At 42.3% G+C, this 25795-nt stretch overlaps 1 protein-coding gene across 6 annotated transcripts in view; it reads right to left on the bottom strand.

Annotated features, from left to right (window-relative positions):
* AMBRA1 (autophagy and beclin 1 regulator 1) overlaps positions 1-25795 on the bottom strand; it is a 170488-nt gene that overhangs the window by 66825 nt on the left and 77868 nt on the right. For all 6 annotated transcript variants that reach the window (XM_090261960.1, XM_090261914.1, XM_090261923.1 and 3 more), the window contains 2 exons: positions 16514-16594; positions 15973-16073 (listed from right to left, as the gene is read on the bottom strand). In XM_090261960.1, coding sequence (XP_090118086.1) covers positions 15973-16073; positions 16514-16594 — 182 coding nt within the window. The remainder of the gene's footprint in view (positions 1-15972; positions 16074-16513; positions 16595-25795) is intronic.

Raw genomic sequence — 25795 nt, 5'->3', positions numbered from 1 at the left:
CCTGTACTTGTGGGAGAAACTGTGACAGTGATGTAGTGATCAGGGATAAGGAATTGGATTAAGTCTAGAACTTTTGGATACAGAATAACAACAGTAATTCAAATAACTGAAAAGGTAGGAAAATATTAATTGAACTCAGAAGGATACCGAGGGCCTCTTAATTTTTTCTGCTAAAAATTTCCAGTACTTTGTGCAGAACCTAGCACATAGTAGCACTCAAAAAGTACATTCCACCGAATTGATTACATATGAACTTGAAAATAGGACTAATATCCAACTGAGTCACAATGAGTGCCACAGTAATATCAGTCAGGGTTGAGATTTTTCCTGGTTAATTTCATAATGAAGTTAGTAAATACTAGAACCACAGAAGGAAATAGCTTCCAATGAATGGGGAGTAAAAGAACAAATAAGTGATGTCAGTAGTAAGACCTATATGAACAGAACGCATTCACGTACTTCTCAAATACAAGAAGAAATCCTAAATTTTACCTTTGTTCTAATGTAGCTATGCTTTCTGTTGGACTGAGGGGGAACCTACAAAGGACTAGTACTCGCTCCAGATTTTTCCCATGGCTAGCAGATAGGGTTAGGGTCAAGGAGAAACAGTACTGGTTTAGGGAAGACATTTGATCCTTACCTACCTTCTCCTAAGGAGATGTTGGACATGGACTGTAAAGTCAGAAAGATGGAAAAAAAAACAAACAAAAAAACCCCACCAAGTCAAGAAAGTTGGAAGACAGACAGCACAGCATATACTTGAGGAATGGAAAATTTCAAGCTCAGCTTAAGAAGGTGCACAGACACCTACAGCACAAGGAGGAGGGCTACACTGTGTTCCCTTAGGGTCAACCCGAGTGCCTGGAGGGGAGGGGAGAGTAGGAAATAAGTGGGATGGACTGAACGCATTAAACAAAAGATTTTATTTATTTACTTTTAGAGCGAGGGTAAGGGAGTGAGAAAGAGAGGGAGAGAAACATGTGAGAGATACATGGATCAGCTGCCTCTCCCATGTCCCCACTTGGGAAGCTGGCCTGCACCCCAGGCATGTGTCCTGACTGGGAACCAAACCAGCGACCCTTCTATTCACAGGCCAGTGCCCAATCCACTCAGCCACACCGGCCAGGGCTGAACCCATTTTTAAATTGAAAAAAAAGTCTTACCAACAGCAAAGCATTAAATTAACTAAGTAAATAAAAATGAAAGTATTGTAGCTCCTTCTAAAAGTGGAATAGTAGCCCACCTAATTTTAAATCCTGGTCAACCTACTGGGCAGGCAGCCTTCAGGGCCCAACCTTAGGTATAATTTGGAATACAAAGGATTAATCATGATTAAAAGAAGAATTCAAAAACCTTTGGTTTCTTACAAGCAAGCAGCTGTGGGTGACTCTTTGATCTTTCCTAATGTTTAGCATTTAAGATCATCAAAGCCAAAGGAGAACATAAGCTAAATATTCAACAGTTTAATGTGTGGGTACTGGGTTGAAAAAGAAAGAGAGGGAAGCATTTCTTTAGGAAGTAGACTGGAGCTTAATCTCACCTGTATTAGTTTGCAATAATCTTTGGCTGAGTCTCTATACACATCTAAAAAATTCCCTGCCACCACAGACTGCTCGAAGAAGAAAGGAAAAAGGGAAACTATAAGGAGCTCTGAGGAAAATTCAATTTGTCAAAATTAGAATATCTAAGGACTCAAGAGTCCAACATTTTCCCTTAGAGATAGGGCCCCTGAGGCCGTTCCCAGTTTGATGGATTCAGTTATACACCCCACAGAAGTCATGAGTCATGTTTAATAGTAAAATGTAAAACTGTCAAACTGTAACTGACATTGCTTAGCTCTTGATATAAAAATATAATAATTTCTTGCATTTACTTTTCGCTCTTACTTTAAGGTCTCAGATTTGGAGAGAGGTAGAAACCCGTGGCACTCAAAAGAAAGAAGGCAATAAAGCAGGCATATTTAAATTAAGGATATCCCAAAACACCAAGGCTAAGATGATTTTTTTCAGGCTTTCTACACTCTGTCATCTTTCTGCAGGTATCAGAAAAGAGCCCTGCTGCCCGGCCCGGCTGGCCCAGCTGGCTGAGCATCGTCCTGTGCACCCAAAGGGCTGCGAGTCTGATCCCTGGTCAGGGCGTGTCCCGGGGGCAACTGACTGATGTTTCTCTGTCACATCAAGGTTTCTCTCGCTCTCTCAAGTCAGTAATAAAAAACATCCTCGGGTGAGAATTTAAAAAAAAAGAAAGAAAGGAAAGAAAAGCGCACTCTTTCCATAGCTTCATGAGCCTTTTAGACAAAAGTCTCTCCCACCTAGGACAGACACTAATGACAAAGAAAAAGGTAGGCAACTCCATTTGGTACCTGAAAACAAAGACTAATAAATCCGTACTAACAGAAACTAAAACAAACACAGAGTATCTGGTAATAATGGTAGAAAGGGACAAAAAATATATACTTGAATTTGAGGGAAATAAATACGGAGTCAGCCTTTTCTTCTATAATCTCCAAATTCTATGGCCAATGCCTCTGTTACTTCCACCCAGGCGCAGCTTGAGAAATTCTATAAATGAGCCTTAGGGTTGGCAGTTTAATGGGTGGGTGTGGGGACAGGTTCGGTCTTGAAGCTGTCAGCAGAGTAAGTTCACTGTTTCCACTTAGGTGGTTTATTTTTAGTGATGGCTTGGGTTGGATAATAGTGGCAGAACGGTACCTAACGATTCTTATGCTAACCACTGGTTGGTGCTGGCTTCTTCTATCCCACTGGACCCTCATATTCTTCTGAGGTAAGACAAAGATTAGAATAGCTGAAAACTTCTTCAGGGCAGGTGTTCCTGAGCTGTCCCTGTAGTCTCTTCACCTAGAGCATGGGAGTGGAGAAACTGGGCGTTCGGGAACAACTTATTTCAGCTTTGCACTGGTATTTTCAGTTTTCGTTAGTTTACCTAATAAGCAATCTAGCATTTTACCATTTTCCCTCAGTCACCTCTCTTCAGCAGAATCAATGAAAATTATTTAGACAAAGAAGCACTCTGTTGCTTTCATAAACTCTCAGTTCACTCTTAGGTTAGCTGTATTCATTTTGCCCTAAAATCAAGTTCAAATTTGGTGACTTGTGATAGATAAAGGTAAATGGAGGATGGGAAGGGAAGTCAAGGAGCAAAGGCAGAAGAAAGAAAGGATGTTGGCTGAATCTCATCACCACACACTTTAACCTCTTATCAGGTAATAAAAGATAAGCTCTAGTTTTATTTGTGGATATCCTCTGCCTCTTGAGATTAAACAGTCTGTACATTTCCATTCTCGGCTCCATTCTTCCCTCCCAAGGCACACCACTGCTCAAGCTCCTCTTGGGAGTGGAATACACATTTCCTCCACCCCAGACTCGACTGAGCAGTTCCCTTCTCTTCACTTCCCAGTGGCAAACATGGCCACACACATATTACAAGCTGTGGCAGCAGCTCCCTTTCTGCCTCATGGTCATTTCATGAATCTTGGCTAAGCTTCAAGGCAGGGCAAAGAAATGTTTCATAAGCATACTAACCCACTGGGTACCAGGTTGAGTTGGATGATAAGGTTCTCATCGAAGCCGGCTTTTATCTCCAATGATAAGTATACATCTTTCTTATACACAGGCTATCACATTTTGAATACAACTACCCACTGCAATATCCCAGACTCAACAGTAGAGGTTGCATCCCACCAGTCACTGAGATGGCTGTGAAAGAACATCAAGGTAGTCCTAAAAGAATAACTGGTAAATATTAAATTTGTCTCTATGTGCCCTGAGGTCCAATTCATGCATTCACACGTGAAGCTCATAAAATAGTTTAAAAAAATTTTTTTTTTAATGTATTGACTTTAGAGAGAGGGTAGTAGGAAGGAAGGGAGGGAGGGAGGGAGGCAGGAGGGAGGAAGGGAGACAGAGAGAAATCAATTTGTTGTTTCATTTATTATGCATTCATTGGTTGATTCTCCACCCGCACACCAATTGGTTGATTCTTGTATGTGCCCTGACTGGGGATCAAACCTGCAATCATGGCGTATTGGGATGACGCTCTAACCAACTGAGCTAGCTGGCCAGGGCCCACAGAATAGTTTTTAACCAATATCATCAACAAGGCCAAGCAAAATCAAAGTCTTATGCTTAAGAAGAACTGAATTCTAGCTTCTCCCAACCATTGGTATAAGAAATCATAAAGTGCCACAAAGATCTTAATGAGTTAATTTTCAAGAAATTTTCTTCCAAGTTGCTTCTGTTAAAGGAGCTATGGATTTTAAATGATGCCACGGGTACAGGTTCACTTACAGCCAGTTTATTAAGTGCTCGCACAGTTAATTCTGTCAGTCTTACGCCTACACAGAAATACATGTGGCCCCAGGGGGCCCACCCACCCACAGGGCTCTTTTGCACATCTTTTTACCCTCCAGCACACAGACATAGAGGGCTACATCCTAGAAAACACTCACAGAAAGAGAAAAGGCAGTTTCTACGAAATACTGCGTGTGAAAATGAGGACCCTGCTTCCTGTTTGGATATAATTTCTAAATGCATGTCTCTCGAATAATACAAATAATGATCTAAGCTATTCCTCCAAAGTTCCAAATCTATACATCTATATCCCTTGGTGTGCTGAAACTTTCCTTTCGTGTATATGTAAGGGCACTTTAAAAAGCAATTCGTTTAGCGTGAGCTACCAGGCTACCCCAGATCTCAAAAATCTGCTTAGTTATGACATATGCAGAGATTTGAAAAGTTCTTGTACACTGGGGTCTGGCCTCTCTTGTTTCTCTTTGGAACCGTAAGATACTATGTGAAGAAGCACAAGTGAGCTTACTGACTAGAAAAGACAAGTCATCCTGCGTGCAGCCAACCAGCCTGCCAATATGTGCATGAAGCCATCTGTACTAGTTTCCTCTGGCTATCATAACAAGTTACCACAAACTAGTGGATGAACATAAATTTACAAGCATTTAGTTCCTCAGGTCAGAAGTCCGACACGGATCTCAAGGGGTCAAAAACAAGATGGTGGCAGAGCTGTGTTCCTTTTTGGAGGCTCTAGAGGAGAATATGCTTCCTTGCTCATTTAGGTTGCTGGCAGAATTCAGTTCCTTACAGTTGTAGGATTGAGGTCCTCAATTCCTTGTCGGCTATTAGCTGAGGGCCATTCCCATATTTTATCACTGCATCCCTTTAAATGATCCTTTTGCCTTTCTCTTCCACTTAAAAAACAAACAAACAAAAAACCTCACCTGATGATGTTTTTTTCCTTATTTGATTTAAGAGAGACAGACATTGATGTGAGAGAGAAACATCAACTGGCTGCGTCCTGGATGCACCCTGACCTGGGATCAAACCTGGAACATAGGTATGTGCCCTTACTGGTAATCGAACCTGTAACCTTTTGGTGTACGGGACAATGTTCCAACCCAGTGAGTCTCCCAGCCAGGGCTCTCATCCACTTTTAAGGTTTCATGTGAGTAGACTGGTAAGAGTTCACTCAGATAATTCAGGATGATCTCCCAATCTCAAAATCTATAACCTTAATCCCACCTGCAAAATTCCTTTTGCCACATAAAGTAACATATTCATATGCTCCAGAGAGCAGTATGTGGAGATTTTTGGCAGGTTATTTTTCTGCCTATTATTCCAGCCAAGCCATCAACTGACCACAGAGCATAGCCAAGTTGGCCCAGACCAGATTTTCTGTATACTGGATGCACAGAATTGTGAGGAACGATAAATACTATCATAAGCCAGTAAACTTGTGAGGCAGCAAAAGCTAACTGATACAATGGCCAAGGCTACACCACTTCCAAGGGGTGTGTGCAACCCTCAACCTGATAACGTGGATATTTCGCCATTCTCTGCTCTAGTTCAATGAGGCTACGGGCAGTTTTCTGCTCTCTGAGTCAGAAAACAAAAACAAGTAAGTTTTATTTCTTCTTCCAGTCCAGATCTAGAGGTTACTGTTCAAATTTCAAAAGTCATTCTTATTATTTCAATAGAACCATACAGGGACTTTTTGATCCACAACTGGAAGCTACATACATGAAAAAGATATATGTGCTAGAAGTCTTAGGGAAAGATCTGAAGGGGAAGGGCCACCTTTTGATAGATCAAAACCTGCCGATGGAAAAAAGAAATACACTGCTGGCCAACTATTTCTCCTCTATGCTTAAAGACCAACGAAGGCTTTGGGGGACAGCCTATTAGCAAGGGTCTCTAACCCTTCATTAGCGAAATACAGTTTCTCAAATGGGCTCTCCCCTCCAATCTGTTGATACGTAAAAAGGTCTGGAAAACTTCAGGAGGAAAATGCCAGTAGCAAGTTAATGTCCTGTTGGCACTTTTGGCTGACTTCCCTGTGCCTGGGTCTTGCCTATTAATTCAATGCTATTCAGATTCCATCTCAAAAAACAAATAAGGATGGAGACCAGAGGCCTGCCTTCCCCAGGCTGATCAGAACAGCACAGTACAATTATACCAGAACAGCTTTGTTTGGAATGTAATCACCGCCTCAGCCGTCTTCCCAATGGGATGGCAACAGTGTAATTATATCTTCAGGATTCAATGTTTGGGAATGCAATTTCTTCTACAGGGTCCTCTTTCCAGGGGAAAGAAGCTGCAATAAGAATATAAGAGACTTTGTGGCCCCCTCCCCAGTAGCAATCTTGTGAACAGAAGAAATTATTTTTGCTTTTCTTAAAGTAAAGCCAGAGTTCAAATTTCAGCCTCTTCTACCAGTAAGGAATCCCCCATACCCCATGATGGCTCTGTTTGAAAAGTATCAATTTAAAGCTAGACTGACTGAGTTCCAATTCCTACCCTGTCAAGTTCTAGCTGGCCTTGGGAAATTACTTCATCTCTCTATGCCTGTTTCCTCATTTGTAAAAAGGAGTAACAACAGGACATCACTGAAATGTTGTGAAGATTAAGTGAATAATAATGGGAGACATGTTCAGAACAGTCCTTGGCATACAGAAAGTGCTCTTGGGTTTATGAGGGCTTTTTGTTTGTTTGTTTGAGTACATTAGAAACACCATCTTCCATAGCCACTGCACTTTGCAAATGTGATCTAACAGTAGTTCACGGTCAAATCTAAGCTTGAGTTACCTAGATCTTTCCTTCCACAACCCCTTTTACCAGCTCAGCACGAGGGGCAATGTTCTGGATAATTTTCAGTGCTGCTATAGAACTGTCATCATCTCTGAGCTATGTGCTTAGGTAAAATTTCACGTCAACAGGCAGGAGTGACTGGGGATATTTTCATGTCAGTCTTTTCACTTGTGTTCCTAGTCTAAGGGAAACGGTAACAAAGAGATTTGTGAAATCTTGCTGTTAGGAAAATCAGCACGTATTACCAAAAGTAACCATTGGCAATACGGCAGGATTCTGAAGAGAATTCATCTTTCTAGCCAGATTTATGTATGAAAATAAATTATGTATTTTCTTCACATAGGAATGGAGCACAGGACAGCCCCCCTCCCTGCTCCCACCGGGAACATCGACCTTTTACTTCCTACCCAGCTTTTCTTCTATTCCTTTGTAGCCTAGACCAGTTTAATTCTCTGCTTAGATAGAAATTTTTGTTTGGGGGGAGCGGGGGGGGGGGGGACTCATGTTTTGCCAGCCATGAGACACAAGAGTGAAAATCGTGAGTCTGTTTGCTAGGCAGCCCCAAAGAACAGAGCTCCACAGCTCAGGACAGCGGGAATGACGCTGGGCCACTTCTGCATGGCACACAGCTCATCTCAGAAGCCCTATAATATGGTTACAGGACATCTAGCTCTGCAATGACACTCAACTCCTGGCCACAAGAAACACCCTATAGAATCTCAACACTCGAAGAGGTCCCTGGTCACCCCACTGCAGGTGCCTCTTTCCACATCATGGGTTATACTAAGATAGCCATCCTTGCTCTCGGCTTTCAGCTGAGTGGCACAATGACCTTGGGAAGAGTTGGCCTTGTGGATCAGCAGGTGTTAAAGAAAGAAAATTAACACCCACAGGTTGGCTCTGCTTTGGTGGAGAGGGTGAGAGGTGCTGTCTGCCAGGTCCCATGGCATTTCCAGCCTGTTTAGAATAAACGAGGCTGCTTGAGGACATGAACAGGGAAAGGGAAAGAAAAGTTAATGTGAGCTCAGAATCTAAAAAAGAAGGAGGTAGAGGGTTAGCTTCATATTGATCACTTAGATAAAAACTGATAAGAGTAGATAAGGCAGCAAGGAGGACTATTCCGAGTCTTTCCAGAGTTTGTAGAAGATTTCTAATTTAAAGAAAGTAGAGATTGGCTGCTGTCTCCACTAGAAAAAAGAGGGGTTTTGACCTCACACGTGGCTTTTTCTTTCTTTACATTTCCCCTGGAGATTTCAATATTGTTGTAGCATTTGTTCTGAGAGTTGTAAAACATGTCAAAGCTCAGACTAAGCATAAACTAAGTAGGGACAAGTGTAAGGGTTCTGGCATTGCAGTGACTACTTATAGATTAGAGGGCATCGTCAGCTGGCACCTTCAAAATGATTAGTACCTCTAAGGAGCACAAAACCACCGGACTTAATAAGCTTTGAGATCACTCTAGGTCTAGGGAAGCCCTGGAGTACAGAAAACAAAGTACAAGGGATCTCAATACAGATGTGTTGATGTTAACTTTTCTTCTTCAGGAAGAAAAGGAACACATGCGAAACTGGCTAAGAAGTCAGAAGAAAGGTTTTAAGTCAATTTCTCCTTGGAATGAAAATCCCAGCAGAGCTGACAAGAATGTGTTTACCTAGCACCAAAGCTTAATGGCCTTCTATTTTCCGCTGCAGAAATAGTGTAGGATTGAGCGCTCACAGCCAGCTTTGTGTTTATACTTCTGCTTTACCATTTGGCACAATACCCATTGTCCTATAACTGCTTATAAGCATAATGGTTTTGTTCAGTAGATGGTAAGCTTATGGGGAGCAGAGGTCACGTCTTATTCATCTGGGTACTATTATATACCTAACAATAAACCATGTAAACAGCAGGAGTTCAGTAAATGCTTCTTGAACCAAAATGGCTGACATGCCAACTAAAACCTCTGTAGGTGATTACAGATTCACTCATTTTCCCATTACCAATAACTCCAGATCATGGAGAGTTATACACCGGGAGCGTACCAGCACGAACACATTGTGGATTGCTGGTATGTATAACCCCTTAATGTGTCACTAAGTCAGCTCCTCCCATCCCTCTGCCTCTGTTCCTAGCTTAATGAGTTCATCTAGACCAGTGGTTCCCAAATTTTAAGTGTACCAGGCCTCTTTAAAACACAGATTCCTGGGCCCCACAATCAGAGTTCCTGAGTCAGTGGGGCTGGGGTAGGAGGCACAATCTGCATTTGTAACAAGTTCCCAAATGATGCTGATGATATTGGTCTACGAACTACACTTTGAGAATCCCATGTTGCCATGGTTACATAGTTGCACTTGTTCTTCTAAGTAGATGCTTATTTCATCAGCATAGGTTCTGATGGGGGACAGAAAATGGTTTTTCTTTATTTTTTTGAGTGTTACGTTCTCATTTTATTAAATTTTATTTATTTATTTTTAGAGAGAGGGGAAGGGAGGGAGAAAGAGAGAAACATCATGTGTGGTTGCCTCTCGTGCACCCCCAACTGGGGACCTGACCCACAACCCAGGCATGTGCCCTGACTGGGAATCGAACCACTAGACCCTTTGGTTCGCAGGCCGGCACTCAATACACTGAGTCACTCCAGCCAGGGTGAAAATGGGTTTTTCAAATGCAAACTCTTGTGACTCCTCTACTCTTCCCACCTGAAGTGACACGGAGGCAACGGTGGACACGTCAGCTGGTCAAACTATCAAACACAAGGACCTTCAGGTTACCATCTGCTGGTGTCATAGAACACAAGCTCTCAGTTTTGTCAACTCACTGACCATAGTAAAGGGGAGAAAGCCCTGCCTGGGACCCTGGGGAGCAAGGCAGAACAGTGAGAAATCAGTGATGTTATAATCGGTTAGGAGACTGGCACAGCTCTTACTCATACTGGTTCCCCAAAGTTATAACAACAACCATAATAACAATAACAGCTAACATCAACTGAACACTTGTGTGCCAAAAAAATACTATGCTAAGTGTTTCACATATATTAGCTAATTTATACCTCTAAATAATCCTCTGAGCTAGAAACTGTTTTCATTCCCATTTTACAGATGGAAAAAACTGAGTCTCAGAAAAGGTAAAATAAATGAACCAAAATTATATTGCTAGGAAGTTACCAGAATGATTATTTGAACTAGGCAGTCTGGCTCCAGAGCACAAACTCCTTGCTACACTGCCTCTCAAGCTGACTATACTGCAAGGGCAGCTGTCCTCCTGGCGCTCTACTCCCTCGTGCTCACAGAGCCGCCTGAAAGATGAACAGGGACACATTCGGAGTTTCTTCAAACTGTACCAAAAGACAGAGATCCTTGGTCCATGCCCAGGTTTGAGCTGCAACCCCTTAGCTAATCTATCAGAATTGACAGTTAAAGTATCTAGGGAATTATTTAGTGACAGGGCCAAAACAAAACCCAGAGAGCAGGCCACTCCCTGGCTGGACTCTAAACTCCCTAGGGCAGAACCATTTAATTCTTTTATAAGACCCAAGAGCCCTGGAAAATGCTAAGCCGTTAGAAAGTGCTACATCCATTTCAAAGCGGCAGTACAGGAAGGCTGCAGGTGTACAGCTTCCTGGGGAAGGATCAAGAGGAAATTTCTGGGGGGTGGGGGGCAATGACAAGGGCACAGAAAAACTTAATCCCATAATATAAAAGGAACAGAAATACAAGAGGCCCAATATTTTCCTCTAGAAAAGCCAAAGAAGCACAGGCAATTCAGCTTAGAAACGGGGCCCCAGGTTCTCAAAAAACACGCCTCTCACTAGTGGTTTGTGGTACATGGTATATGCAGACATAGTAGAGGGTGCGGGCAGAGAACGTGGATGCTCCAGTGACTGGCAGTCACCAAGTAAGCAAAAAGCCCTGAGTGCTCTAAGGCATCTGGGAAGGCTGAGTTCTCTGTGAGAAGTGCTACATTTACTTCTCTGTCTCCCAGGCAACCAAGCCAGCCCCCTTATCACCTTCACTTTCATCACTGGAGCAGAATGAAAGGTAATTGGGTTAATTATTAGAGCAGCACTCGCTAGTACCACCATCACTAATTGTCCATTTATCTGGGGTTTATAAACAGCCATCTTAATTGATGTTGAGTTGGAATGTGCCACTCACTTTATTTGCCTACCAACTGGATAACAGAGAGGTACAGAACATGCAGATAAAGGGTCCAACACCAGAATTATTCGTTTTAGTTCATACTCATTTAAGTATACCATGATGCCCTTTAACAGTATTAACTACTATTCATCTTTCCCAGGTTTGCCAAATTCAAGTGAAGATCTGGTATACAGTAATTAAGTAATTTGTTGTATTAGAGACATATGATATCAGGTTAAAAAATCAGGCTAATGCCTCAAAGTTAGCAAGTCCCAAGGCCCCAGATGCCCACCCAGTTGGCCAAATTAGACTAGGCAGAGCTCCTGGAGGTAATTTCCTAATGTACCAGAGAAGTGGGGAACATCTATAGAGGACTGGTTTGTTTGTTTAAAAGATTTTATTTATTTCAGAGAGAGGAGAAGGGAGGGACAACGAGAGGGAGAGAAATATTGATGTGTGAGAGAAACATCAATCAGTTGCCTCTTACCCACCCCAACTGGGACCTGGCCTGCAACCCAGGTATGTGCCCTCGCAGAGAATCGAACGGGTGGCCTCACAGGCCAGCACTCAAGCCACTGAGCCACATCGGCCAGGGAGAGCACTCGTGTTTTTAAGAGATGAATAATGCAAAATATTACCTAAAAATAAAGTAAAAAAAAGTAAATTCTTGCAAAAGAGGTAGCTCTGTCTTACCCGCACAGGCAACAAACAGAAGGATGCCTGGACAATGGAAATACATAAGAAATCAATAACAGAAGGAAATTTGAGAAATTCACAAGTATGTGAAAACTGAAGAATATACTCCTAAACACTCTTAAAATATACTTGGTAGAGTTGCAGTAGCTTTAAATGTATTTATGCCTTTTTAAGTACAGGTTCAGAATTTGTGTTGCCCACTGGATCAAAAAAGATATCTTAAGAGAAGTTAGAATGGTTGGGTACAAAGCCATCGCTAGCCCAGGACACTTGACCAGGCCTCAACCTGTGGCTAAGAGCAAGAAAATCCTGACACTTCCCATTGCTTTTAATCAAACTATTAAATTAAGTACATCAGGCCCACCATCTGCTGGGAGCAGATGCTCATTAGGATGAAAGTCAAAAAGATTAGGCAGGCCAGATAACTAATACCCTCCATTACCCAGGCCCCAATCCCTCAGAAGTTTTTTGTTCTTCCAGTAATTACCAGGAAGATGTCAAGTGCCAGGGCTTCTCATTTCCCTTTTATGAGCCTCAAACATGCAGAAAAATATCATAAGCTTAAGAACATTTTTGCAGATACTCCTAACATGAACTCAGGTACTGAAGACAGAATAGAGCTATTTATTATGAGTCAGGCAGACAGACCTGGGTTAAAGTTCTAGGTCTACTACCTCTCCTGTGTTACGGTGGGCAAGTGACAACTTCTCTGAACCTCGGTTTTCATCCGTGCAGATTGGAAATGCATCATCTACTTCCCAGGGTTGTCACAATGATTAAAGGAGATAATAATGTATGGGAAAGTGCCTGGCTCATAGTAGGCAGTCTTTAACTTTATTTCAGTTGCTGCTATGACAGAGCTAGGGCTGTGTGCTAATAAGTCAGCAGGGGGAGCTCCTCAGACCTTTGTGTGTTTTGCAAAAAATATACCTGGTAGAGTTGAAGTAGCTTTAAATGTATTTGTACCTCTTTAAGTACAGGTTCAGAGTCTGTGTTAAGAAGGAGCATGATGTGAGCTGATGAGTACTGGAGGCCACCAGGAACCTACAGAATTGTGGGGAATGGCTCAATAGAAGGTGGAAGAAGTGAGTATTAACAAACTATCAAAACACTTCTCTGTAGTATCGTTTTTCTATTATCACTCTCAGGCTCTTGGAGGAGGAAGTGGGCAGAATAGATCTTCATTTCCTGCAAACCCATTTTTGTTGATGCTAAATGGCTTTGGCGAAGGGCCACTGGAGACTCATTTGCCCCCATGGTACTGGTCATGTCTCCTAAAACTACAGGTGTGTCTATGCTTTGTCCTGCAGGTCTGCCAGACTTCCATGCTTCATCCTTGCAAAAAGCCACTCACCACACCAAGTTCTGCTTTATGTTTGGAGCTCAGGAGTAAACAGCAAGATTTAGGTATAGCCGGCCACCTGGGCTTTGGGCTACGCGAGGGCAGGGATCATGTCTGTTTCATTCACTCCAGCGGCTTAGAACAGTACTTGGCACGTGGCTGTTGAATGTAATTATTCTGAGACCATCACGACCCCATCCAACCATACAAGAGAAAATTAAGAATGTTTACTGCTAAAAGGCCAATTTGTCTTTTGTTTCAAAAGCCATTATTATGTCAGCAATATTACATGATCATAAGTAAGTTTAATAAAAAGCAAAACATCTGTGTCCCGGAGGGCACAAGGGCTCGGGGAAAGAGCGGCTACATAATAAGATTTTCCTTGGCAAGCATCATTGGATCATGAAAAGCTATATCTAGAAGCCACTTAAAATACAGGCATATTTTGTTTTATTGTGCTTAGCTTTACTTTGCCTCACAGATGTTGCTTTTTTTTTAAACAAATTGAAGGCAAGACCCTCTACCCCCAAAAGGTTACAACTCACTTTATTAAGCTGGTCTGAAAACAAACCACAATATCTCTGAGGTATGTATGCCTGCAGAGGAATTACAACGAGTAAGAAAAACCCTGAAGATCAGTCAAGTTCCCTGGGAGCTCTTTCTCTCTTCCAGATTAAGATCCTGAAAGAAGAAAGCTATTTTGATGCTTTGTCCTTTAAAATAACTGTGGGGAGGCAGACTGGGAAGCTTTGGAGTCCACGGCATGGTTCAGTTCTGGCTCCTCTAAACTTCTAGAGGCATTACTCTGGCCAAGTTAACCTTCTAGGCTTTAGTTTCCTTCGCTCTTACGTAACAACACCCACCTCATAGGATTATTGTCAGAAAGAAATGCAGTATGACTGGGAAAAGCACTTAAAACACTCCCTAGTATATAGCAAGTGCTCAATAAATGTGAGGCTTTCTTTGGTTGCTACTGCTATTATTGGACTTCTCTCAACAGAAGTAAAAAGTAAGACAATTGTCAGTAGAATCTGGAGGGACATCCAAGTATCTACAAATAATGAAGTCTTCAAAGAAGAGGCCAATCGGCACTCTGTAACATGTATCTTGAGAAAATGGGAGACACTAGTTTAATTATGAATGGAAGCCATTTGCTAATCTAACTCAAGAGTGAGAGTCTTACGAGTCTAGATTTCCTCCCCCGTGGCACTTTGAACCCTTGCTAGAGAATGTCTCCGTATCAGTAAATGACTGTCTCCTGGAACACCACCCCGATATCCAAAGGTATCCGTAAGTGAAAGTGGGCCATTTGGAGTCAGAACTCTGGGCATAAAATAGGGAACAGGAAATGGAGGGAGGGTTATTAAATCAAAGGAAAAAAAAAACAACAACAACATCCAGCTGTTCCAAGAAAGCTAAGTGCCAAGAAACAGATTTTCCCCCAGCAGTAGAGAAGCAGGATGTGCTGTGTAGGGTGGTGGGGGCAGACGTCTGGAACAGAGAAGGGTGGAGAAGAGCTCTGTCGTGCAGCCTGGCAGCAAGTGATTACCTGCCGGGGAGGGGCTTCCACGTGCTCTCAGCCAAGCCACACAGGAGCGCCACGCAAGGAGAAGCACGGGGCCGCGGGTCCATGTTCCAACTCGGGCCAGAAACCTCCTCAGACGAAGCTGTCGGGAGACCACAGCCTGGTCTGCCCCGTGGCCCAGCCTGGGCCTGTGAAGGCCTGCTGTCTGACAGAGAAAGCGCGGAGGTTTCTGGGAATTCTAGGCCTTGACCGTGGGTCAAGGATACTACTTCTCAGGAGAGGCCAGGCCCCGTGCTCACCAGCTGTCACAGTAGTTTAATCACATTCCCCCACCTGACAGTGTCACTGCCTCACACAGATCCGTACCTTTAACCCCAGATTTTCTAAAACATGATTTCATTAAAATCTTTTTAACAAAGATGCTTATTAAAGATATGCTTAAAAAAATAAAGATGTACTTAAATGTGACTTGATTTGTATACTTTTCATGCCTTCACATACATAAATGTACAAGTTGGCAGTGGAAGTGGGGGGAAGGGAGGAAGAGAGTGTGACGGAGAAATAACCTTTGACAGAAAAAAACAGGATTCCTGCTTTGCTTCCTTCCTTAGGGGCTGCCCCGAGGCGGCAGCGCACCTGTGTCTCAGAGCCGGGTGGCATCATGCACCTTTGTCCAAAAACACTGGTCACTAAGCTACTGGGCCACCACTGGGCTTGTCCAGCCCGTCCCTGCTCTGTGGAGGTCTCTGAGCCAGCTCCACAGGGCTCTTCTCCTTCCTGGGAAGATTCCACAGTGCCTGGAAACCCACGTGCTACCGGGAGCAAAGGGTAGGAGAGGTGTGCATTAAGGTCCTAATTAAATCACAAGACCCCTTTATCATCCAACAGCCAGAATCTAATCGCTGAGTTAAGAAACAAATGGTTTCAACAACGGCAAGAAAAAAAATTTTTTAAGATGTCTCAAGGAAGTAGGATTTGGCAAGAGAAACAGTTTTCTTCAATCTTGCAGCTTCCTGCTTTGAAGTAAGAAACTGAGTACAAGACCTCAAAAACAGAGTTTTCAGCCAGATGGCAAGATGCCGTCACATCAACGTAAGTAAAGGGAGGAGGAAGCTTTATCTGGCTCCCTGCACCTTCAAATTTTCATAGTGCAAAGAAACATTTCCTTACCTGCCAGGACCCTGTTAACAGAAGAGTGAGTAGCCAAGCCAGGCTGTCCACGTTCATGAAAAATCCCAGCGTAAGGCAAGTACTCAGGCAGCAGGAAACGCCTATAAGAAGGAATCACGTGTGAAAATCCCACTAAAGACGACCATAAAACAAGGGAGATAGATATACTATGCACCTACCCTCGAGAATCAAGGATAAGGGATCCAACTAGGCCTAGGAATCCACAGAAGCCCAGAGCGGAGTAAAAATTCCTAGGATTTGTACATTCACAGATTTGTACTTCTTGATCTTTCTTCTAAAGTTTCCCAGGGCTTCTATTCTTGAACAGGAAGCTCCCAAAACCACCATTCTATCTCCTTTTACTGTGGTCAGTCACCTCCTGTCAGTCTTTAGGTGGCAGGGCTGGATCATAGGCTCGCTAGGAAATAATTCCAGATATGGACAATCCAAAGACCAAAAAGCAGGTTTAAAAACTAAATCCCAGGCTTCCATAGAGACCCCCTCATAAGTCTCTCATAAAGGCTGAATGCCCAGTTCTTACCTTGGGACAAAGCGTCCAAGCGAAGGTGCAGACATCCGGGCATTGCGCGGAGCTCGGTGCCTAGACCTGTCACCGTTGTCCCTGGAGAAAACAAAAAGACCGCACATAGAAGAGTCACTAAAGCAGAATCAGCCACCAACCCTGAAGACAAACATCCTCCAAACTAAATTCCTACACCTAGGCGAAGACCCCAGAGAAATCAGTGATCTGTTTGCTTACTAATTTGGGTGGCACATTCCTGTACAGTGTTTCTGGAGTACCTCAACTAAAAGATTCAGAGCATTGACTAAACAGTTCAGTAAGAAGGAGGAAGATTGTTCTTGAGTTAATGTGGTCTCTGAACTCTGCAACTTCTGAAATTGAAGCCAGGTTTAGATCTTCTAAGGGATCTGGGATGGGTACTTTTTTCTAAATTGAATGATACAGAGAAACTTTGGCTTTTGGAGATCTTGAAGGAAGAATTCCCTCATCAATTTCATCCAGCAAATGGTTATCTTTCAATGAATCTGCTTAGGACCTTATGTGGAAAAATCTATGATAAATGGAAGAACAACACTAAGCAGTCCCTTCTTTTAGAGACTGAAAAATTGACAATGACGAAGACTATTAGACAACATAAACCTAAGTCAGGTCAGTTCAGCAAAAACAAAAAAATCTACGTGTTTTCTTTAAGGTCTGTAATAATCACCATTTATTAAATATCTACTAAGTTCTAGTCCAAAGATTATTACTATGTTATCCCATTTAATACTTCTAGCTATCCCATGAAGTATTATTAGCTCTGTTTTACAGACAAGGAACTTAAGCACCAGAGAGGCAAATGCCCAAGATCACACATCTAGTAAGTGGCTGAGGCAGAATTCAAGGAAGATATATTTGACCCTGAAGCCCTTCCTACACTTCACTGCCTCCTACAACAAAAGAGGGCAGAGACTTCAGGTGGCTGAAGTTTCCAATGTATCAAAGGAACAATAAGCCAAAGGGCACTGGCTGGACCGAGAAGTTAATTAGTTGCTTAAACAACTCCACAAAATAAATGAACTTCTGAGAGCATGATTTTGAGCTATTTTCTTAATTCTCCTTTTGGATTATCTTCAGTTTAGTAACATAATCTTCAAACTGGCCCTGGAACCAAAATTAAGACAACACTCTGGGAGCTTTACAAGCCAGAAACAAAAGACTAGGAAGGTTTGTCTTGGTGGAATTAGATGCTGAGCATTTAAAGAAAAATCAATACCAGGGATATTGGAAGCTGAACTATTAAAAGTCAGTACTTTGTTTTTATTTTCCAAAAAGAGAAACATTCTATAGTTCTCCCTAACATATATTCCTTTGACTTGAAACTCTACAGATGAATGAACAGGGAAGGAGAGAGGAGAGAGGGAGAGAGAGAGAGAGAGAGAGAGAGAGAGAGAGGGGGGGAGAGAGGAGTGGGTGTGTAATGATTTAAAAGGGGACTAAAAAGAATGAGATCAGAAGTTCCCGACCAGTACATTGAGGCTTTGGGAAGCCCACAAATTATTATAAGGTCTTGCTAGCCACATGTACACAAATAATAGCTGAATATCAAACAAATAAGATAGCTCTCAAATTACATATATTATTTTTCAAATATATGTAGAGTCAGGTTATGATCAAAGTACCAATTCATTTAGAAGTACAAATGAGCCCTGGCTGGTGTGGCTCAGTGGATTGAGCACCGGCCTGTGAGCCAAAGGATTGCCAGTTCGATTCCCAGTCAGGGCACATGCCTGGGTTGTGGGGCAGGTCCCTGTTTGGGGGCGAACGAGAGGCAACCATACATTGGTATTTCTCTCCCTTTCTCCCTCCCTTCTCCTCTCTCTAAAAATAAACAAAATCTTTTTTAAAAAAGTACAAAAATACATGTTTTCATAATAGTATAATTTACTTACCAATGGGCACTAAAAGTACAACTAATTATCATGCGAGGAGTTAGAAAATATTTCGAAGTAGAGAAAGATCCTAAGCCTTATTAAGGTTGAAAACTATATTATAGAAAGAAGTACCATGGGACAAATCCATTACTTTATTCTATAGCTATGAGGGAGAGCTGGCCCTCACATTGTGGAGCTGACAATTCACTTCTGCAAGGTCCAGAGTCCTCTCTCTCTGGGCAACAAAGAGTACTCTCTCTGGTGTTAGGATAGACGAAGGGCAGAGAAGGAGAAGCCAGTGCCCGTCATAACATAGAGGTTGATGAAAGGACACTAGAAGACAAAGAAAAATGGACAAACACCAGAGCTGGGGGAAAATCTGGGCTCCCACGACACATTTCACAAGTCTCTTTTTATTGTTATTAAAAACTAAAAACAACCAATTCCTTTCTGGTTCAGTATCTTCCTCCATTACAAAAAGGGGGAGGAGGGACGCAAAACATGGCCAGAAGTAATGGCTTTACAGTATTTAGAGATTACTGGAGAGGGGGGGTGGTGTGGTATGGTGTGTGTGTGTGTGTGTGTGTGTGAGAGAGAGAGAGAGAGAGAGAGAGAGAGAGTAAGAATGCGATCAGCTGGCTCAGTTACAAGCAATGTCCTAGACTGATGGTTACATTAGGCATCATAAAAGAGGTAATATATTAAGTGAGTGGAGGTGTATTTGTTGATCTTCAGCTTAACATCTTAACTAATGATGGAAGAGGACCTAAACAGCATCTCAATAAAATATAGTAATGCTTTCAAAGGGACAGTGTTGAGAATTCTAGCAAAAAAAGAGAAATAACAGAATGGGACCCAAAATGGTTAGAAAAACGTGAAATATGGTGAACACACAAATGAGATGCTGTCTATAGGAGAAAAACAAAGACATCTAGGAGAAAATAGCCCCTAACAAAAACAGCTCAAACATGTACTGACCAGGACAAACCTTGAAAACAGGAATGGGTAAGGTGGCAAAGGTCAGAATACCCAACTAAAGAACAAACTAGGCCAGAAGAGGGAAAAGGTCCTGGATTTTAATGCTGGCACACAAAACTCTCTGACTTGAAGGCACAGCTCCTAATAACCTAAAGGTAAAAAGAGCAACTAATGATTTTAGGTTCTGTAGTCTAGAAAGAAGGGAGGGTTCAGAAATAACGAGGAGGTGAGATGGGGAAACAAACTTCAACACATATTTTACTTGCAAGGAAGGGTGTGGCTTAGAGGGAGGGGAAAGGAAGAGTGGTAAGAGTTCTGAGAAAACAGTACTTAATATAATGTGGTTTTCAGAAAATTACACTGCCACTCACTTCAGAGCTGCTACAAGATCAACATGAAGCATGGCTCCATGAGATGGAGGCAAAATTATAGGGACGAGTGAGTAAATTGGAAGATGTTTTACAAATGGACAGTGGGAAAGAGGAAAAGACCCACAGAGGGTCTATCCTAGGGACAGTGGAAGGTGCTGAGTACTGAGGCCTAACGTAGCTCACACCCTTTTCAAGACGGGCTTAAAAACAAAAACAAAAACAAAAACAAAAACGGTGAAGGCCACAGAATACAGATATGTTGGCACTGCTCCTCCATTGCAGAACTCTTTCTCACCAGAATAGTTTGCAGGGAAACACCAGAGAAATCCTCTTCAATTTCATCAGCCAGAAGCTAGAAAATGCCTTTAAAAGCCAGCAGGATGGATGCTGGCTAAGTTATTAATGGCTTTCCCAGTTGTCGAACTCTATGCATCTCTAATTATCTCTCAGAGGGGTATTTGGGGAAGAGAGGGGAAAAAAAATAAGACTTTCTTGTAGAAGATTTTATAAGTTAAAAACACCTTTCAAACAATCAAGCAAGTGCCGAATACAAGAAAATACGTCTCTGGAACAAGGGAGAAGCACAGCAGCAACTCTTGCTAAATGTCTGAGAGAGGCTATAATTTAAAGGAATGAAAAACACACCTACAGACTGCTGTCTGAGTCCTGACCAGATAGTCAGGTTGTTGTTACTCCTCAGTGACAAATGGTTCTGACTCGGGCCTTTATAAATAAAGTTCTTGCAGCAAAGAGCTCAAAAGGCCATTGTCCTCTTGACAATACTATATAGATGACTTTGCTGAAAATTAGCCTATCAACAAAAATACTTGTTTCCCTGTGTTTTTCTGGTCCTCCTCAAATCTCCAGACAACAGGAGGCCTAGCGGGTATTCCTGTCCCTGGACAGCACAGTGATCTTGGTGAAGTCTTTATTTGGGTGCTGTCAGGAACTGAGGCCCCCGTATCTTCTGCCAAACTGTGCGTACACATGAGGGCTTAGATTTCAGAGGGCAAGGCACAGGCCCCGCTGGTAACATTCACAGAGAATATCTAATAGCATAGGTCTCTTGGAACTGCAAAGCCTTAATTTTTTCCAAGGAATAGTGATATAACAGATAATTACCATTTACAAATTCCTCTCCTTGCTTATTCTACCTTTAATTTCATCTGCATACATTATGAAAATCCATATTTCTATTGTTCATTTTATGTTAAAAAAATAAATGTATCTCTAAGTGGTTATTTTCTCTTTTCTCCCTCTGCTATCCTGAGTGGTTAATATTTTCCTTCCATATTTTCCCATTCTAAGCCAAGCACAATCCAGACATTGTCCATTTCATTTCTCTTCTGCATTCCTCACAATAAATATTCATATATGTATATATTTACTTGTGCAAAAGGTATACTAATTCTAAAGTTGCTGAGCAATATTATATTTAGGAGGCTCAAAATCCGGAGTAAAGAGCTAGAGTTCAGGTAGGTATGTATTATATATATATTTTGGGGCTCTATAGGTACCAGATATCCTATTTCTAAGCCTCATGAAGTCTCCCTCACTTTTCTGAGACTTTTATTATTCTACTTCTGCTGAGTACAAGGGAAATTCTTCCAAGGCAGTTAACTCCCACAAAGATCCAAGAATTTTAGTGCTAAAAGAAAATTCAGAAATAAAAACCTCACTTTACAGATCAGACATTGAGGCCTAGGGTGGGCAAGGGACCTGCCCAAGGACAAATGACAAATCACAAGCTCAGCCAAAACCAGAACCCAGAGCTATTCCTTAGAGAGTAGTTGCCAGGCTGTGGGGGCCAGCGGGCACTGACAGTGATCCCCATTCCAAAGACAGCTGTACGAGGGTCACTTGTTATTTTATAAACTTAGTTCAAAACTGATTCCAGTTAAGAGTTAGAAAAGACGTGGGGCATTTTATCTGGAAAAAAAGGAAGTGAGATGGCTGAGCTCTGCGGCAGCTCACTGCCACTGGAACACTCACAGACACCATGGCCTCCTACAATACTGACCATTCAGACCCCGTGTTCTCACCCGCACTTTGCCCACAGCTTTCAAATTGGTTTTCCTGCATCCATACACTTGTCACTTTAGGTCACCCCAGCCGGTGCTGCCAGTGAGCCTAACATACATATTGAATAATGGCTGTCCCCAAACGAAAATGAAGTAAAAGCTTCTCTGCCAGGTATCCCAGGCCCTCCACAGTTTAGGCTTTTCTGGTCTTCTCTCTCCTACTGTAAACAGTCCATAGCTCTAACTACAGATCTATTCGGGGTCCCCAAATAAATGCTGTAAATCTACTGTCACTGGGCTTTTGTTTAGTTTAAGCTCCCCGCTTTGTCTAGAATCTCCTTCCTTACCCCTCCTCCACATCAATTCATCAAAGCCCTATGCAGTCTTCACAACCAGCTGAAATCCATGAAGCTTCCTCACATCTCACATCTCCCCAAATATTCCCCCTTCATACCATGCTTTCCTGTACTTCAGTGGTGTCTTATTTCAGTCTATGTTGTGAGACATTTATGTAAAACTTCGATCATGTTTTCCCATAGCTTAAAACTCTTCAATGACTCCCTCTCACTTATGGAATAAAGTTCACCTCCCTTGCAAGGCACAAAGAGTCTCTAAGATCTGGTGCCATGTTAACTCTTGGGGCTCATCTGCCACATATCTTCAACTTTGTAGTCTAGCCATGCTTATCAACAAAGGAATTTCTGAACTGCTCCATGCTGTTTCATGTTTCTATGACTGTGCATTTATTTGCCTTTCTCCTGAGTAAACCCAGAGGAAGGTCTTATTTTAAGACTTAAACCTTTCTCTTTTAAGTCTGTGTAAAAATAATAAGTTACCACAAAAAAATCAAGTAAATGGAATTATTAAAAACTCTTATCTCATCCCACTTTAAGAACTACTTCTGTACAACAGCACCACTCAATGAGTAGTTGGTTGCCCGATTCTTGATCGTTTTAACAGGTTCTAGTGGGTAAAGCGAATAGTAACTTTACAGTGTGTTTCCTTAAAGTTTCTCTTGTACTTCTAATATTAAAGAGTTTATGGTTTGTAAGCCACAGGAAGAGACAAAGACAACTTCATTTCAAAATAAAGTAGACTACATCTCCCTCTGAAGATTTACTCTTCCATTTCTTGGCTATAAGTTATGTATTTGCTATGAGCAGTCACTGACTCCCATGGGGGTCCTGGACATCCTGGGTACAGAAGAAAGAGCAGGAGCAAGTACTACCAAGGACAGACACATGGCTCTATTGGAATTTCTAGCCACGAGATCTTGAAACATGAGTCTCACACAGATGTCAGATTTTGTTGACAGAGGATAAAAGAATAGTATGACCTGATTTCTAGCATATTTTCTTTGCCATGGTTCAACTAAATTTCAGTTATGTCAAAAGGGCAAATGGAGGCCTGACAAGTGTGGGTCAGTTGGTTGGGTGTCATCCCGTAAATCAAAAGGTTGCTGGTTCGGTTCCCAGTCAGGGCACGTACAAGAGGCAACCGATCGATGTTTCTGTCCCTCTCTTTTGCCCTCCCCTCTGCTCTCTCTGAAAATAAATAAAAATTTTTTTTAAAAAGAGGGCAGATGGAGCGTATTAAATTCTGAACTAAAAGCACCCAATCAAATGGTAGAGCTGAGTGACAGCCTTCAGAACTCAACTACATCATATACTAAGACCTTTTAATGACTTCTTTGCCAGAAAGTGTCTACAAGGGGACCGTAAGAGGAGACACTCTGGTTGCATGATGCTCCTTTGTACATGTGTATGTGGTACTGCAGCATGCCAAACTGAGCAACAGGAACCCATTTCAGGCACTCAAAAATGGCTATCATACTCAAGAGAACTGTTTTTGCACATTAAAGCACAATATGGATTTCCGGGTAAAGGGAGTCAAATACGAGCAGATAAATTAGAAGAATTAAGAAAATACATGTAATAGACCTAAAGAGACTTCATCACGAGGCTGAAATTCTCACTGAGAGGTTTTTCAAGAGTACAGCCTAGTGTCACAACTGTGAATGAAGGACTCGTTCTCTTTTGTGCTAGCAACAAATTTTAAGAAGTTGAGAATGTCAACTGTAAATTAAAAAAAATTTTTTAGGAATTTGAATATAATTACCTAGTAGCTGGTTCGTGTGGTGGAAATATTTGTGACTGATCTAACCTTAAGCTTCTGTGGTTCTTATTGTCACAAGTTAGAGTATCCCCTTTGCGTTGGAAGGCAAGGGTTACAAAACGTCAGGAAGAGCAGCAGCGTGAGCTAGGAATGATTCTGGGATCATAAGCACACTCAGAATAACAGACAAAATGTGGAAGGGGGTGACGGCAGCTGGACCGATAGTCATAAAGTCACATACACCACTTCTTTTGCAAGCTTTAGCAACTACTGGGACATAGCCTTGGGCTTCATAAAAGCCTCCCTTCCCGCTTTCCAAAGGGGCAGTAAAAATGAAAACAGGAATTTTCTTTATGCTTAGTTGTTGTCTACATTCTAGCAGGCAGACAGCAATGTCACAGGGGACACCCCTTCACCCTGCTTGTGAAGACCTTGATGCAAAGGTGGATGCTGGGGGCGGAGGAGAGACCTGCTGACAGGCCTGCATTCTGACAAACACAGGGACCTTGCAGTCTCAATCCCTATGGCAGACAGAGATAAACGGCAGGAGACGCCTGCCTGAGAAGATGGTCACTAATCCAGCCACAAAAGAACAGAAAATTTAACCTGACGCTGACCAACCTTTAAAGCTATCTTCCCTACAGATAAATCTAGACAGTCTTATTCCACAGCAAGCTCATGGGCAAGGGCTCAAATGTGGCTGTATATCCCTTTTAAAGGTTTTTAAATCTGCAGGATAATAATGGTCAAGATACTAAACATGCCTGCTCCTGCCCTCTAATACAGGCATACCTGATTTTGGTGAAGTCTCAGTGTCCTCATTAAGAATAACACAATGAAGTAAACATCTCATTGTGTTATTATAAGGATTAAACAAGATTTTTAAAAGTATATATTATATATTAACATATGAACTACAAATGTTTTGTATGTTATAAATTAGTATACATATAAAAATTATAGCTGATACTTTTCATTCAACAGACGATGGATGAGAATCAAAATGATGGGTCTGGGTAAGGGCTCCCCCTGCTTCATTTTACGGGGACTCTATTCACCTGGATGGGAGGAGCTAGAGAGAGCAAAATGATCTAAGCCTGAGCAGATGGAAGCAAACTGAAGAAGTCAAAAGTGGGTGGCATAGTCAGAAGCATGATTCGTTGTGAAGGTGAGGAAACCCAAAAGAACAGTTTCTTTTAATGGTACCCTAAGTGTGTTAGCAAGATTTCAGGCCATGTCTAACGCACCTGAAAGAACCATAAATTATGACTATAAGTGCCTCTAACTTTCCTTCTAGCTATTAAAGCTAAGGACAAGGACTGGGGCAGAGAAATTAAAGTGGGCTAGCACATTCCCAAATTTCTCACTCTCTCCCTCCTACAGCACTTATATATTAAGAGAAGAGGAGCAACCACAAGCAGCACTCAGTCTGCAACTGGGGTGGTGGGGGTAAGAGGGCATGGAAGGATGCAGAGATAAAATGACTGGGCGGTAAATGAGCATCGGCCAGCCAGCGACGTCCTCCACCAGAAGATCTGGGCCACCGATACTGAGGCGACCAATCCACAGCTGCTGTTAAAAACAAGCTCACAGTCTGCATCAACCCAAAAAGAAAGGCAAACACCCAAGAGAGAGGCTTTCAGAGGGGCATTAGGGAAACCTGCCCATTGTTACTAACCAGGGGACAATCAAGACCCCGAAAACAACCACGGTAAGGCAGTCAGCGCACGGAAGGTGAAGAAGGCAATGGAAATTCAGGTCGTGCGGAAGCCGAGGGCAGGTGAGAGCACGGGTGGGCTGTGGGGAGCACGAGGAGGAGGCAGTCTGACATGGAAAATCGAGGGGGAAGGAAGGGGAAAGGGAGGAGGTGGTAGCAGAAGAAAGCGAAGGTAAGATGAGAAC

Source organism: Furipterus horrens, unplaced genomic scaffold (genome assembly GCF_987537825.1).
Source record: "Furipterus horrens unplaced genomic scaffold, mFurHor1.1.pri manual_scaffold_2, whole genome shotgun sequence".
NCBI classification, from domain to species: domain Eukaryota; kingdom Metazoa; phylum Chordata; class Mammalia; order Chiroptera; family Furipteridae; genus Furipterus; species Furipterus horrens.
Note: the sequence above shows the minus strand (reverse complement) of the source record. Positions and strands in the feature narration are given on the sequence as shown.